The 15163-nt window shown below is 38.1% G+C and overlaps 1 protein-coding gene across 6 annotated transcripts in view; it reads right to left on the bottom strand.

The window, feature by feature from the left end:
• The window catches only part of DTNB (dystrobrevin beta), a 248010-nt gene that overhangs the window by 189899 nt on the left and 42948 nt on the right, over positions 1–15163 (bottom strand). For all 6 annotated transcript variants that reach the window (XR_012122390.1, XM_073215694.1, XM_073215680.1 and 3 more), the window contains one exon: positions 5379–5592. Coding sequence is in view for 5 of the 6 variants with exons in the window: in XM_073215694.1 (XP_073071795.1) it covers positions 5379–5592 (214 nt within the window). In the remaining variant the exon portion in view is untranslated. The remainder of the gene's footprint in view (positions 1–5378; positions 5593–15163) is intronic.

The raw sequence follows: 15163 nt of genomic DNA, 5'->3' as shown, positions 1-15163 counted from the left end.
ACAAAAGGAACCCCAGCAGGACAACACCAAGACATATAATTAAAATGGCAAAGATCAAGGATAAGGAAAGAGTGTTGAAAGCACCCAGAGAGAGAAAAAAAGATTACTTATGAAGGAAATCCCATCAGGCTATCAGCAGCCTTCTCAAGAAAAACTCTTCAGGCCAGAAGGGAGTGACATAATATATTAAATGTACTGAAACAGGACCTCCAACCAAGAATCGTCTCCCTGGTTGAAATTATCATTTAAATTTGAAGCTGGGATTAAACAATTTCCAGATAAAAGTTGAAATTCACCACCACTAAGCCACTCTTATATGATATGTTGAGGGAATTGCTGTAGATGGAAATGACCGTAAGAATAGCTTTCACTAGTAAAAATAAATACACAGTAAAGGTAGTAGACCAACTAATTGCCAAGCAAGTAGGAAATTAAAACAAAACAAAAGAAAAAATCAACTGTACACAAAATCAGTCAAGGGATACACAAAAAGTACAGATTATGAAATTTGACATGAAAAATATGCAGGAGGAGGAAGGAGGAGGAAAAAAGTACATTTAGATTGGTTTTGAAATAGAGTAGCCAGCAATTTAAGATAGACTATTATATAGTAAAAAAGGTATCCTTGAAACTCTGGTAACCACAAAACTAAAACCTACAATAATATACGCACATAAAAATAAATTTTAAAAAGAGAGAAATCCAACTACAGCACAAAAGAAAACCACCAATAACAAGAGAAGAACATAAGAGAGGAAGAAACAGAGAAGAGATATAAAAAACAGCAGAAAACAATGAAATGGCAATAAGTACATATCAATAATCACCTTAAATGTAAATGGACTGAATGCACCAATCAAAAGACATAGAGTGACAGAATGGATAAGGAAACAAGACCCATATATATGCTGCCTAGAAGAGACTCATTTCAGACTCAAAGACATAACACAAACTGAAAGTGACAGGATGGAAAAAGATATTACATGCAAATAATAGGGAGTGGATATAATACCTAATTCCATAACTTCTGATAAAAATGCTGTGAATTTACTGAGGGCCTATGTTCTGACTTAGCTTTAACAACCGTGCAGTTTTCCATAATTCACAGAATCCTCAATATTACAAAGCATAACTAATAACATTTTATAAATATATGAACTCAAAATAGGTCTACTTTGAGAAAAAACTGGAGCAGAAAGAATCAACCCATATAAAACAGATGGCCAACACTTTAACAGGGATCAAAAATCTGAACACTGGTTCCTGGAATATAACCATTAATCTCTGTGTTTCCATCACTTATGGTTTCTTTTTTATTTTTTATAACACCAACTTAATTCTCCATGAATAGAGATATACCAATTCCTATCTGTTTTAACTTGGAGAATATGTTAATAGTTTCTTTCTATTGTTCTTAGGTGTATAATACAATGTTCTGTTTTGAAAAAAAAAAACAAAGTCCTAAACACAAATAAACAGAAGAAAATGACACACTATAGCACAGGGGCATTTGCTCTTACAGAGTAAAGAAAGCTTAGTTTTAAAAGTCAAATAGACAATGAAACCAAGAGCTGGTTCTTTAACAAAATAAACAAAATAGATAAGCCTCTAGCCAAACTTATTAAGAGAAAAAGAGAATCAACACAAATCAACAGCATCAGAAATGAGAACGGAATAATCACGACAGACTCCACAGAAATACAAAGCATTATTAGAGAATACTATGAAAACCTATATGCTATCAAGCTGGAAAACCTAGAAGAAATGGACAACTTCCTAGAAAAATACAACCTTCCAAGACTGACCAAGGAAGAAACAGAAAATCTAAACAGACCAATTACCAGCAATGAAATTGAAGCAGTAATCAAAAAACTACCCAAGAACAAAACCCCCGGGCCAGATGGATTTACTGAGGAATTTTATCAGACATACAGAGAAGACATAATACCCATTCTCCTTAAAGTGTTCCAAAAAATAGAAGAGGAGGGAATACTCCCAAACTCATTCTATGAAGCCAACATCACCCTAATACCAATATCAGGCAAAGACCCCACCAAAAAAGAAAACTACAGACCAATATCCCTGATGAACATAGATGCAAAAAAATACTCAACAAAATATTAGCAAACCGAATTCAAAAATACATCTAAAGGATCATACACCATGACCAAGTGGGATTCATCCCAGGGATGCAAGGATGGTACAACATTCGAAAATCCATCAACATCGTCCACCATATCAACAAAAAGAAGGACAAAAACCACATGATCATCTCCATTGACGCTGAAAAAGCATTTGACAAAATTCAACATCCATTCATGATAAAAACTCTCAACAAAATGGGCATAGAGGGCAAGTACATCAACATAAAAAGGCCATATATGATAAACCCACAGCTAACATCATACTTAACAGTGAGAAGCTGAAAGCTTTTCCTCTGAGATCGGGAACCAGACAGGGATGCCCACTCTCTCCACTGTTATTCAACATAGTACTGGAGGTCTAGCCATGGCAATTAGACAAAACAAAGAAATACAAGGAATCCAGATTGGTAAAGAAGAAGTTAAACTGTCACTATATGCAGATGCCATGATATTGTACATAAAAAACCCTAAAGACTCCACTCCAAAACTACTAGAACTAATATCAGAATTCAGCAAAGTTGCAGGATACAAAATTAACACACAGAAATCTGTGGCTTTCCTATACACTAACAATGAACTAATAGAAAGAGAAATCAGGAAAACAATTCCATTCACAATTGCATCAAAAAGAATAAAATACCTAGGAATAAACCTAACCAAGGAAGTGAAAGACCTATACCCTGAAAACTACAAGACACTCTTAAGAGAAATTAAAGAGGACAATAACAAATGGAAACTCATCCCATGCTCCTGGCTAGGAAGAATTAATATGGTCAAAATGGCCATCCTGCCCAAAGCAATATACAGATTCGATGCAATCCCTATCAAATTACCACAGCATTCTTCAATGAACTGGAACAAATAATTCAAAAACTCATATGGCAACATCAAAGACCCCGAATAGCCAAAGCAATCCTGAAAAGGAAGAATAAGGTGGGGGGGGATCTCGCTCCCCAACTTCAAGCTCTACTACAAAGCCACAGTAATCAAGACAATTTGGTACTGGCACAAGAACAGAGTCACAGACCAGTGGAACAGAACAGAGACTCCAAACATTAACCCAAACATATGTGGTCAATTAATATACGATAAAGGAGCCATGGACATACAATGGGGAAATGACAGTCTCTGCAACAGATGGTGCTGCAAAACTGGACAGCTACATGTAAGAGAATGAAACTGGATCACTGTCTAACCCCATACACAAAAGTAAATTTGAAATGGATCAAAGACCTGAATGTAAGTCATGAAACCATAAAACTCTTAGAAAAAAACATAGGCAAAAATCTCCTGGACATAAACATGAGTGACTTCTTCATGAACATATCTCCCCGGGCAAGAGAAACAAAAGCAAAAATGAACAAGTGGGACTATATCAAGCTGAAAAGCTTCTATACAGCAAAGGACACCATCAATAGAACAATAAGGTATCCTATAGTATGGGAGAATATATTAATAAATGACAGATCTGATAAAGGGTTGACATCCAAAATATATAAAGAGCTCACACACCACAACAAACAAAAAGCAAATAATCCAATTAAAAAATGGGCAGAGGAGCTGAATAGACAGTTCTCTAAAGAAGAAATTCAGATGGCCAACAGACACATGAAAAGATGCTCCACATCACTTGTCATCAGAGAAATGCAAATTAAAACCACAATGAGATATCACCTACCACCAGTAAGGATTGCCACTATCCAAAAGATAAACAACAACAAATGTTGGTGAGTTGTGGAGAAAGGGGAACCCTCCTACACTGTTGGTGGGATTGTAAATTAGTTCAACCATTGTGGAAAGCAGTATGGAGGTTCCTTAAAATGCTTAAAATAGAAATACCATTTCACCCAGGAATTCCACTTCTAGAAATTTACCCTAAGAATGCATCAGCCCAGTTTGAAAAAGACAGATGCACCCTATGTTTATCGCAGCACTATTTACAATAGCCAAGAAATGTAAGCAACCTAAATGTCCATCAGTAGATGAATGAATAAAGAAGATGTGGTACATATACACAATGGAATATTATTCAGCCATAAGAAGAAAACAAATCCTACAATTTGCAACAACATGGATGGAGCTAGTGGGTATTATGCTCCGTGAAATAAGCCAGGCAGAGAAAGACAAGTACCAAATGATTTCATATGTGGAGTATAAGAAGAAAGAAAAACTGAAGGAACAGAACAGCAGCAGAATCACAGAACCCAAGAATGGACTAACAGTTACCAAAGGGAAAGGGACTGGGGATGATGGGTGGTAGGGGAGGGATAAGGGCGGGGAAAAAGTAAGGGGCCTTTACGATTAGCATGTATTGTGTTGTGGGGTGGGGTACGGGGAGGGCTGTGCAACACAGAGACGACAGGTGGTTATTATACATCACCTTGCTATGCTGATGGACAGTGACTGTAGTGGGGTGTGAGGGGGGGATTTGGTGAGGGGGGGAGCCTGGTAAACATAGTGTTCTTCATGTAATTGTGGATTAATGATAGCAAAAATTTTAAAAATAATTTAAAAAAAAAAGAAAGAAAGAAACAAGGCAGAGAAAGACAAGTACCAAATGATTTCACTCATATGTGGAATATAAGAACAAAGAAAAACTGAAGGCACAAAACAGCAGCAGAAGCACGGAACCCAACAATGTACTAACAGTTACCCCCAGTACCTTGGGGAGGATGGGTGGCAAGGGAGGGATAAGGGCGGGGAAAAAGAAAGGGGGCATTACAATTAGGATGTATAATGTGGGGGGGGGGTACGGGGTGGTCTCTACAACACAGAGAAGACAAGTAGTGATTTTATAGCATCTTACTACGCTGATGGACAGTGACTGTGAAGGGGTATGTTGGGGGGACTTGGTGGAGGGGGGAGCCTAGTAAACATAATGTTTTTCATGTAATTGTAGATTAATGATACCAAAAAAAAAAAAAGAAAGTCAAATAGAACACTTCATAATCAAATTCACAACTTAACTATATTTCTCTGGATAGAGGAACAGATATATTAAGGTACCTATAAATTTTACCAAACAATATGTCTCAAGTAATAACACAGAAGTTAATATGTGACATGTCTCAGAACAATAAATCATTCTGGCATTAAGCAATCTTTAGAAGGGACTCACACTGAATAATTTCCATTTTTATTGTAATTCTAAGCTGGCAACCCTTAGCAAGGCAGTGCAGACAAATGATGATTACGGAACAAACGTTCTTCAAATCAAGCATGTAAGGTACTAGCCTGTCATATGCAGCAATCATAAAGTTGAGGAGGAGGCTGATGGACTGCTCCACATTGATTTGGTGAGTAGAAGGAAGGCGCTTGTTCAGCTGGTAGTAGATGGACGAGATGACCGTTTCGAGGCGGGACACACTGATCTCAGTGGTATGGTCCAGTGTATTAAGGCCATTGTCTCGGAATGCTTCAATCATGTTCCAGATATCAACAAGATGGACTAAAACATAAAGAAAATAAACTCAACTACTTAAAAATGTTAATTCCTCAGGAATATATAAGAACTTCACCTTAATTTACCTCTAATAGAATACTGAAAGATGGCCGAGTATGCTACCCAAAATATGCCACTTTGGCATAAGGTTATTTGAGCTAAAGACACCTGAAAAACAGCAGGTGCCAAGGAGGATGCTATGAACTCCCCTTTTCTTCCTGAAGACATGAAATAAACCTCTTATATGAAAGAGGTCCTCCCTATTCCAGGGAAAGAAATATTCTTATCACCAGCCACAGTGAATTGAGGCCAAGAGAAATTTGTACAGACTTTGCTAAAATAACTCTTATCTTCCTTAAGTCTCCCCCTATATTTTAGTTACTTTTCCACAATTGCTATTCTTTGTTCCCTAGTATGTAAATACTTAACCTACTCACTCCTTTGGGTCTTCATTTTCCTATGGTAGTTCCCATGTACATGTAAAAATCTGTATGCATTTCTCCTGTTAATCTGCCTTGTGTCAATTTAATTCTAAGGCTCAACGAGACACCCTAAGAAGATAAAGGTAAAGTTCTGCCTCCACTACAATAATCTCAAAAATATATAATGCAAATGTAACAGCACCTCAAAGAAACAAATTCATAAGCTTAGTGGAAGATATTAACACACCTCTCTTAGTAAGAATAAACATAAAAAAAGTAAGTACAGACACAGACAATTATACTTTACAGATAACAAAGCAGGCAAAATGGGCACTGTATGAAGTATTGCCCTAAGGGTTAGAGAATATGCTTTATTTTCAAGAACACAAAGAGCATGTTTAATATTCACTTTATCCTGAGTCATAAAGCTACTACCAACAATTTCAGAGATTAAAATAATACAAACTGTACTCTCTGATCAAAATGAAATTAAGTTACAAGTCCTTATCAAAAAGACAACTTTTTAGATAAACCTTATCTACAGAAATGAAGAGACATTCTGAGGAACATTCTTAAACTGACTGAGTATACTACAAAAAACCGTAGCAAACGTGTTACTTAATAGAAATATGTTGAAAGCCTTTCCTCTGATACTGAGAATAAGATAAGAAATTCCTACTACTATCATTTCTATTGTACTCCATGTCCTAACCATATAAATATGCAGTAATTATCAGTATAAGTATTAGAAATGAAGAAATAACAGTGTCATTATTCAGAATGACAAAATGACAAGATTTTCTTAAAGATTCTACAGAAATTGCTAAAATTAATATTTGAGTCTGGAATGATCTAGATACAAGTCAAGAAATGTCACTGTATTTCTATATGTCAGTTACATGAAATGAAACTTAAAAATACTATTTGTAACAGTGTAAGTCACCCAAGATTTAAGAATAAGTCCAATGATGAATGGGCAACATCACTACAAAAAAAATCTATAAATATAATTGGCAGGAATTAAAGAATAAATGAAAGGATGTATCATATTCACAGGATGAAATCTCAATATTGGAAATATGTCAGTTTTCCCCAATTTGATCTAGATCCAATTCAGTCCAAACAAAATCCCACAGGGCTGTCCATTAAAAGGATGAGTTTTATAGTATAAATTATACTTAAGAAATGAAGAAGAGAAGATCCCAGCAGAGATGCTTTTTTTAGCAAAAATTGACAAGCAAATTCTAAAATTTATATAAAAAAATATGAAAAAAGGCCAAGAAGTTCCCAAGCCATCTTAAAAAGAAAAACAGAACAAAAGAGGAAGATTGCTCTACATGATATCAAGGCTTACTACAAAGCTGTAATAGTGATTATGGGTACCAGTGTAGACAAACAGACAAATGGAACACAAAGAGTCCAAAGCAGATCTTCTCACATACTGACATTGCTATGAATGTTCTTGTACATTTCTCCTAATGAATATAAAGAAAAGAGTTTTTAGCAGTGAAGAAAAAGGATGGCCTTTCAATAGACATTGTAGGGACAACAGAACATACCAATGGAAAAAATTGAAATTTGACTCCTACTTATTCACCCACAAAAAAAATTTTCAGGTTGAATGAAAATCATATGTGAGAATATAAAACTTATAGAACAATACATCTTTTACTTGACATTACCCTGGTTCAGACTCTCAACCCTCCCCATATAGATAACCATTTCCAAGAAAAATTATGGGAAGAATTACTAAAATGACAGTTCTTCTAAGACAGTGGTTTTCAAATTTTTTACCACAACCCACAGAAATGTATTTAAGTTCACACACACATACACACACCCACTTCTAGATATATATATAAAAAAGTTTCACAAGGAGGCGGAGCCAGGATGGCGGCGTGAGTAGAGCAGCGGAAATCTCCTCCCCAAACCACATATATCTATGAAAATATAACAAAGACAACTGTTCCTAAAATAGAGACCAGAGGACACAGGACAACATCCAGACCACATCCCCACCTGCGAGAAGCCAGTGCCTCGTTAAGGGGGAAAGATACAAGCCCCGGCCCGGCGGGACCCAAGCACCCCTCCCCCCAGCCCCTGGCGGGTGTAGAGGAGTCAACAGGGAGGGAGAGAGGACCCAGGACTGCTGAACACCTAGCCCTAGGATTCCAGACCAGAGCGCAGACATAGTGCATGCGTGGGGTCCTGGATACTAGGGAAACAGGGCGGCAGGACCAGTGAGCAGGTGCCTGAGGCCGACACTGGAGAACAAAGAAATGGGAGCAGTTTTTTTTTTTTTTTTTGCGAGTGCTTTTTGGAAGCCTTAAAGGGACAGGGACCCCAATACTAGGGAAACAGGGCAGCAACACCGGTGACCGGGTGCCTGAGACCGGCGCCTGAGGACAAAGAAAATCACGCATTTTTCCCTTTTTTTTTTTTCTCTTTCGTTGTTGCTGTTGTTGTTTTGGTTTGGAGACTGCTTTTTGGAAGTCTTAAAGGGGCAGGGCAGGACACTTAGCCCAGAGGCAGGGAATCTGGGGATCTCTGGGTATTCTAACCCCCTGGGCAACATGGAGCACAGAGGCCCCTTACAGAGATAAATAGCCTCCCGGCCGCTCCCCCTCCAACGGGGCTCCACCATTTTGGAGGAGCAGCCCCAGCCAGGCCACGCCCACAGCAACAGCGGAGATAAACTCCAAACCAACCCGGCAGGAAGCTGAAGCCCTGTCTGCGCACAGGTGCCAAGCACAAGCCACTAGAGGTCGCTATTCTCCCAGGAGAGGAAGGCCACAAACCAACAAGAAGGAAAGCTCTCCCAGCTGTCACTCGTACCAGCTCTGCAAACTATCTCTATCACCATGAAAAGGCAAAACTACAGGCAGACAAAGATCACAGAGACAACACCTGAGGAGACAGAACTAACCAGTCTTCCTGAAAAAGAATTCAAAATAAAAATCATGAACATGCTGACAGAAATGCAGAGAAAAATGCAAGAGCAATGGGATGACATGCAGAGAAAAATGCAAGAGCAATGGGATGAAGTCTGGAGGGAGATCACAGATGTCAGGAAGATCACAGAAGTGAAACAAACCCTGGAAGGATTTATAAGCAGAATGGATAAGACGCAAGAGGCCATTGAAGGAATAGAAACCAGAGAACAGGAATGTATAGAAGGTGACATAGAGAGAGATAAAATGATCTCCAGGAATGAAACAACACTAAGAGAATTATGTAACTAATCCAAAAAGAATAATATTCGTATTATACGGGTACCAGAAGAAGAAGGAAGAGGAAAAGGGATAGAAAGTCTCTCTGAAGAAATAATTGCTGAAAACTTCCCCAAACTGGGGGAGGAAATAATCGAACAGACCACGGAAATACACAGAACCCCCAACAGAAAGGATACAAGGAGGACAACACCAAGATACATAATAATTAAAATGGCAAGGATCAAGGACAAGGAAAGAGTTTTAAAGGCAGCTAGAGAGAAAAAGGCCACCTATAAAGGAAAACCCATCAGGCTAACATCAGACTTCTCGACAGAAACCCTACAGGGCAGAAGAGAATGGCATGATATATTGAATGCAATGAAACAGAAGGGCCTTAAACCAAGGATACTGTATCCAGCACGACTATCATTTAAATATGATGGTGGGATTAAACAATTCCCAGACAAGCAAAAGCTGAGGGAATTTGCTTCCCACAAACCACCTCTACAGGGCATCTTACAGGGACTGCTCTAGATGGGAGCACTCCTAAAAAGAGCGCAGAACAAAACACGCAACATATGAAGAATGGAGGAGGAGGAATAAGAAGGGAGAGAAGAAAAGAATCTACAGACAGTGTATATAACAGCTCAATAAGCAAGCTAAGTTAGGCAGTAAGATACTAAAGAAGCTAACCTTGAACCTTTGGTAACCACAAATCTGAAGCCTGCAATGGCAATAAGTACGTATCTCTCAATAGTCACCCTAAATGTAAATGGACTTAATGCACCAATCAAAAGATACAGAGTAAAAGAATGGATAACAAAGCAATACCCATCTCTATGCTGCTTACAAGAAATTCACCTCAAGCCCAAAGACAGGCACAGACTAAAAGTCAAGGGATGGAAAAACATATTTCAAGCAAACAACAGTGAAAAGAAAGCAGGAGTTGCAGTACTAATATCAGACAAAATAGACTTCAAAACAAAGAAAGTAACAAGAGATAAAGAAGGACACTACATAATGATAAAGGGCTCAGTCCAACAAGAGGATATAACCATTCTAAATATACATTCACCCAACACAGGAGCACCAGCATTTGTGAAACAAATACTAACAGAACTAAAGAGGGAAATAGACTGCAATGCATTCATTTTAGGAGACTTCAACACACCACTCACCCCAAAGGATAGATCCACCAGGCAGAAAATAAGTAAGGACACACAGGTACTGAACAACACACTAGAAAAGATGGACCTAATAGACATCTATAGAACTCTACATCCAAAAGCAACAGGATATACATTCTTCTCAAGTGTACATGGAGCATTCTCCAGAATAGACCACATACTAGCTCACAAAAAGAGCCTCAGTAAATTCCAAAATATTGAAATTCTACCAACCAATTTTTCAGACCACAAAGGTATAAAACAAGAAATAAATTCTACAAAGAAAACAAAAACGCTCACAAACACATGGAGGCTTAACAACATGCTAAATAATCAATGGATCAATGAACAAATCAAAATAGAGATCAAGGAATATATACAAACAAATGACAACAACAACACAAAGCCCCAACTTCTGTGGGATGCAGTGAAAGCAGTCTTAAGAGGAAAGTATATAGCGATCCAGGTACACTTGAAGAAGGAAGAACAATCCCAAATGAATAGTCTAACATCACAATTATCAAAACTGGAAAAAGAAGAACAAATGAGGCCTAAAGTCAGCAGAAGGAGGGACATAATAAAGATCAGAGAAGAAATAAACAAAATTGAGAAGAATAAAACAATAGCAAAAATCAACGAAACCAAGAGCTGGTTCTTTGAGAAAATAAACAAAACAGATAAGCCTCTAGCCAAACTTATTAAGAAAAAAAGAGAATCAACACAAATCAACAGCATCAGAAATGAGAACGGAATAATCACGACAGACTCCACAGAAATACAAAGCATTATTAAAGACTACTATGAAAACCTATATGCCAACAAGCTGGAAAACCTAGAAGAAATGGACAACTTCCTAGAAAAATACAACCTCCCAAGACTGACCAAGGAAGAAACACAAAAGTTAAACAAACCAATTATGAGCAAAGAAATTGAAATGGTAATCAAAAAACTACCCAAGAACAAAACCCCCGGGCCAGACGGATTTACCTCGGAATTTTATCAGACATACAGAGAAGACATAATACCCATTCTCCATAAAGTGTTCCAAAAAATAGAAGAGGAGGGAATACTCCCAAACTCATTCTATGAAGCCAACATCACCCTAATACCAAAACCAGGCAAAGACCCCACCAAAAAAGAAAACTACAGACCAATATCCCTGATGAACGTAGATGCAAAAATACTCAACAAAATATTAGCAAACCGAATTCAAAAATACATCAAAAGGATCATACACCATGACCAAGTGGGATTCATCCCAGGGATGCAAGGATGGTACAACATTCGAAAATCCATCAACATCATCCACCATATCAACAAAAAGAAAGACAAAAACCACATGATCATCTCCATACATAGATGCTGAAAAAGCATTTGACAAAATTCAACATCCATTCATGATAAAAACTCTCAGCAAAATGAGAATAGAGGGCAAGTACCTCAACATAAAAAGGCCATATATGATAAACCCACAGCCAACATTAAACTGAACAGCGAGAGGCTGAAAGCTTTTCCTCTGAGATCGGGAACCAGACAGGGATGTCCACTCTCTCCACTGTTATTTAACATAGTACTGGAGGTCCTAGCCACAGCAATCAGACAAAACAAAGAAATACAAGGAATCCAGATTGGTAAAGAAGAAGTTAAACTGTCACTATTTGCAGATGATATGATACTGTACATAAAAAACCCTAAAGACTCCACTCCAAAACTACTAGAACTGATATCGGAATACAGCAAAGTTGCAGGATACAAAATTAACACACAGAAATCTGTAGCTTTCCTATACACTAAAAATGGACTAATAGAAAGAGAAATCAGGAAAACAATTCCATTCACAATTGCATCAAAAAGAATAAAATACCTAGGAATAAACCTAACCAAAGAAGTGAAAAACCTATACCCTGAAAACTACAAGTCACTCATAAGAGAAATTAAAGGAGAAATAACAAATGGAAACTCATCCCATGCTCATGGCTAGGAAAAATTAATATCATCAAAATAGCCATCCTGCCCAAAGCAATATACAGATTTGATGCAATCCCTCTCAAATTACCAGCAACATTCTTCAATGAACTGGAACAAATAATTCAAAAATTCATATGGAAACACCAAAGACCCCGAATAGCCAAAGCAATCCAGAAAAAGAAGAATAAAGTAGGGGGGATCTCACTCCCCAACTTCAGGCTCTACTACAAAGCCATAGTAATCAAGACAATTTGGTACTGGCACAAGAACAGAGCCACAGACCACTGGAACAGATAAGAGACTCCAGAAATTAACCCAAACATATATGGTCAATTAATATTTGATAAAGGAGCCATGGACATACAATGGCAAAATGACAGTCTCTTCAATAGATGGTGCTGGCAAAACTGGACAGCTACATGTAGGAGAATGAAACTGGACCATTGTCTATCCCCATATACAAAAGTAAACTCAAAATGGATCAAAGACCTGAATGTAAGTCATGAAATCATTAAACTCTTAGAAAAAAAAAAAGGCAAAAACCTCTTAGACATAAACATGAGTGACCTCCTCTTGAACGTATCTCCCCGGGCAAGGAAAACAACAGCAAAAGTGAGCAAGTGGGACTACATTAAGCTGAAAAGCTACTGTACAGCGAAAGACACCATCAATAGAACAAAAAGGAACCATACAGTATGGGAGAATATATTTGAAAATGACAGATCCGATAAAGGCTTGACGTCCAGAATATATAAAGAGCTCACACGCCTCAACAAACAAAAAACAAATAACACAATTAAAAAATGGGCAGAGGAACTGAACAGACAGTTCTCTAAAAAAGAAATACAGATGGCCAACAGACACATGAAAAAATGCTCCACATCGCTAATTATCAGAGAAATGAAAATTAAAACTACAATGAGGTATCACCTCACACCAGTAAGGATGGCTGCCATCCAAAAGACAAACAACAACAAATGTTGCGAGGCTGTGGAGAAAGGGGAACCCTCCTACACTGCTGGTGGGAATGTAAATTAGTTCAACCATTGTGGAAAGCAGTATGGAGGTTCATCAAAATGCTCAAAACAGACTTACCATTTGACCCAGGAATTCCACTCCTAGGAATTTACCCTAAGAACGCAGCAATCAAGTTTGGGAAAGACAGATGCACCCCTATGTTTATCGCAGCACTATTTACAATAGCCAAAAATTGGAAGCAACCTAAATGTCCATTGGTAGATGAATGGATAAAGAAGATGTGGTACATATACACAATGGAATATTACTCAGCCATAACAAGAGGGCAAATCCTACCATTTGCAGCAACATGGATGGAGCTGGAGAGTATTATGCTCAGTGAAATAAGCCAAGTGGAGAAAGAGAAATACCAAATGATTTCACTCATCTGAGGAGTATAAGAACAAAGGAAAAACTGAAGGAACAAAACAGCAGCGGAATTACAGAATCCAAAAATGGACTAACAGGTACCAAAGGGAAAGGAACTGGGGAGGATGGGTGGGCAGGGAGGGATAAGGAGGGGGAAGAAGAAAGGGGGTATTAAGATTAGCATGCATGGGGGGGGAGGGAGAAAGGGGAGGGAGGGCTGTACAACAGAGAGAGGACAAGTAGTGATTCTACAACATTTTGCTATGCTGATGGACAGTGACTATAATGTGGTTTTTAGGGGGGACTTGGTATAGGAGAGGGCATAGTAAACACAGTATTCTTCATGTAAGTGTAGATTAAAGATTAAAAAAAAAAGGAAAAAAAAAGAAAGAAAAGGGGGATTACTCCTTGATAGGATAAAACTATTGGTAAATCAAAGATTAATACATGCTTTAATATCCTTAATTTTGATCACTTAAAGGGTGTCAGATGATCGGCTATGGAGGTACTCTTTTCTGATAATATTCCTTTCTCTTAATAAAAAAAAAAAATCAGTTCCTGTGTGCTGACCTCCAATGAATTCTACACAGTGGTATAGAGGGCATGTCAAAGTGTGGGCAAAGGGTCTGTTTGTTTTTATGCAGAAGATCAAGGCCTAGCTTGGCTACCCAGAAAATGAACTAAGATACGATATGAGGAGGAGCTTCCGGCATCAGCACTCTCTGGAGGACTCGTGCCGGGGGATGATCATCAAAAAGCCTCCACAGGGATCCGGGCGATGCTGCGGTTGTGGCTGCATCCACCCCACCGTTTCCTGGACTTGCCATTGGAATGAGGAGGGAGATGTCTAGGCTGCCATGTGCATAAAGTGAGACAATGAATTTGAGTGGATCTGTACTGTTGGAACTCAACCAGGAGTTGGGAGGGGTGCAAGTTGTAGTGCTCCAAAATCTTACGACTAGAGACTATCTACAGTTAAAAGAACATACGGGATGTTAACAGATCCCAGAAATGGGCTGCTTTAATTTGTCTGATTTCTCTCAGACTGTTCAAGTACAGTTGGACAATATCCGTCATATCATAGACAAATTCTCACAAATGCCTTGGGTGCCTAACTGGTTTTCTTGGCTTCACTGGAGATGGCTGGTAATTATAGATTTGCTTAGTTTATGTCACCGTATTCCTATTATGTTAATATGTGTGCGCAAGTTAGTTAGTAGTTTAAAACCTATACATGCTTAAGGTACTCTACAAGAAGATATGTCAAAGAAATAATCAATCCTCCCATGTTTTCTTCCATATGCTACCTCTATAGCTTTTCTTCTTCCTTCCTAATTACAACCCTTAAATAGAATTCGTGCCTCATATCGAATTTACCGAGCATCATAATTCCTCCAGGTGGTAAAGATACCTCGAGACAAGT

Source organism: Manis javanica, chromosome 1, assembly GCF_040802235.1.
Source record: "Manis javanica isolate MJ-LG chromosome 1, MJ_LKY, whole genome shotgun sequence".
Taxonomy (NCBI): Eukaryota; Metazoa; Chordata; class Mammalia; order Pholidota; family Manidae; genus Manis; species Manis javanica.
The sequence above is the reverse complement of the archived record's forward strand: the minus strand, read 5'-3'. Positions and strand labels throughout refer to the sequence as shown.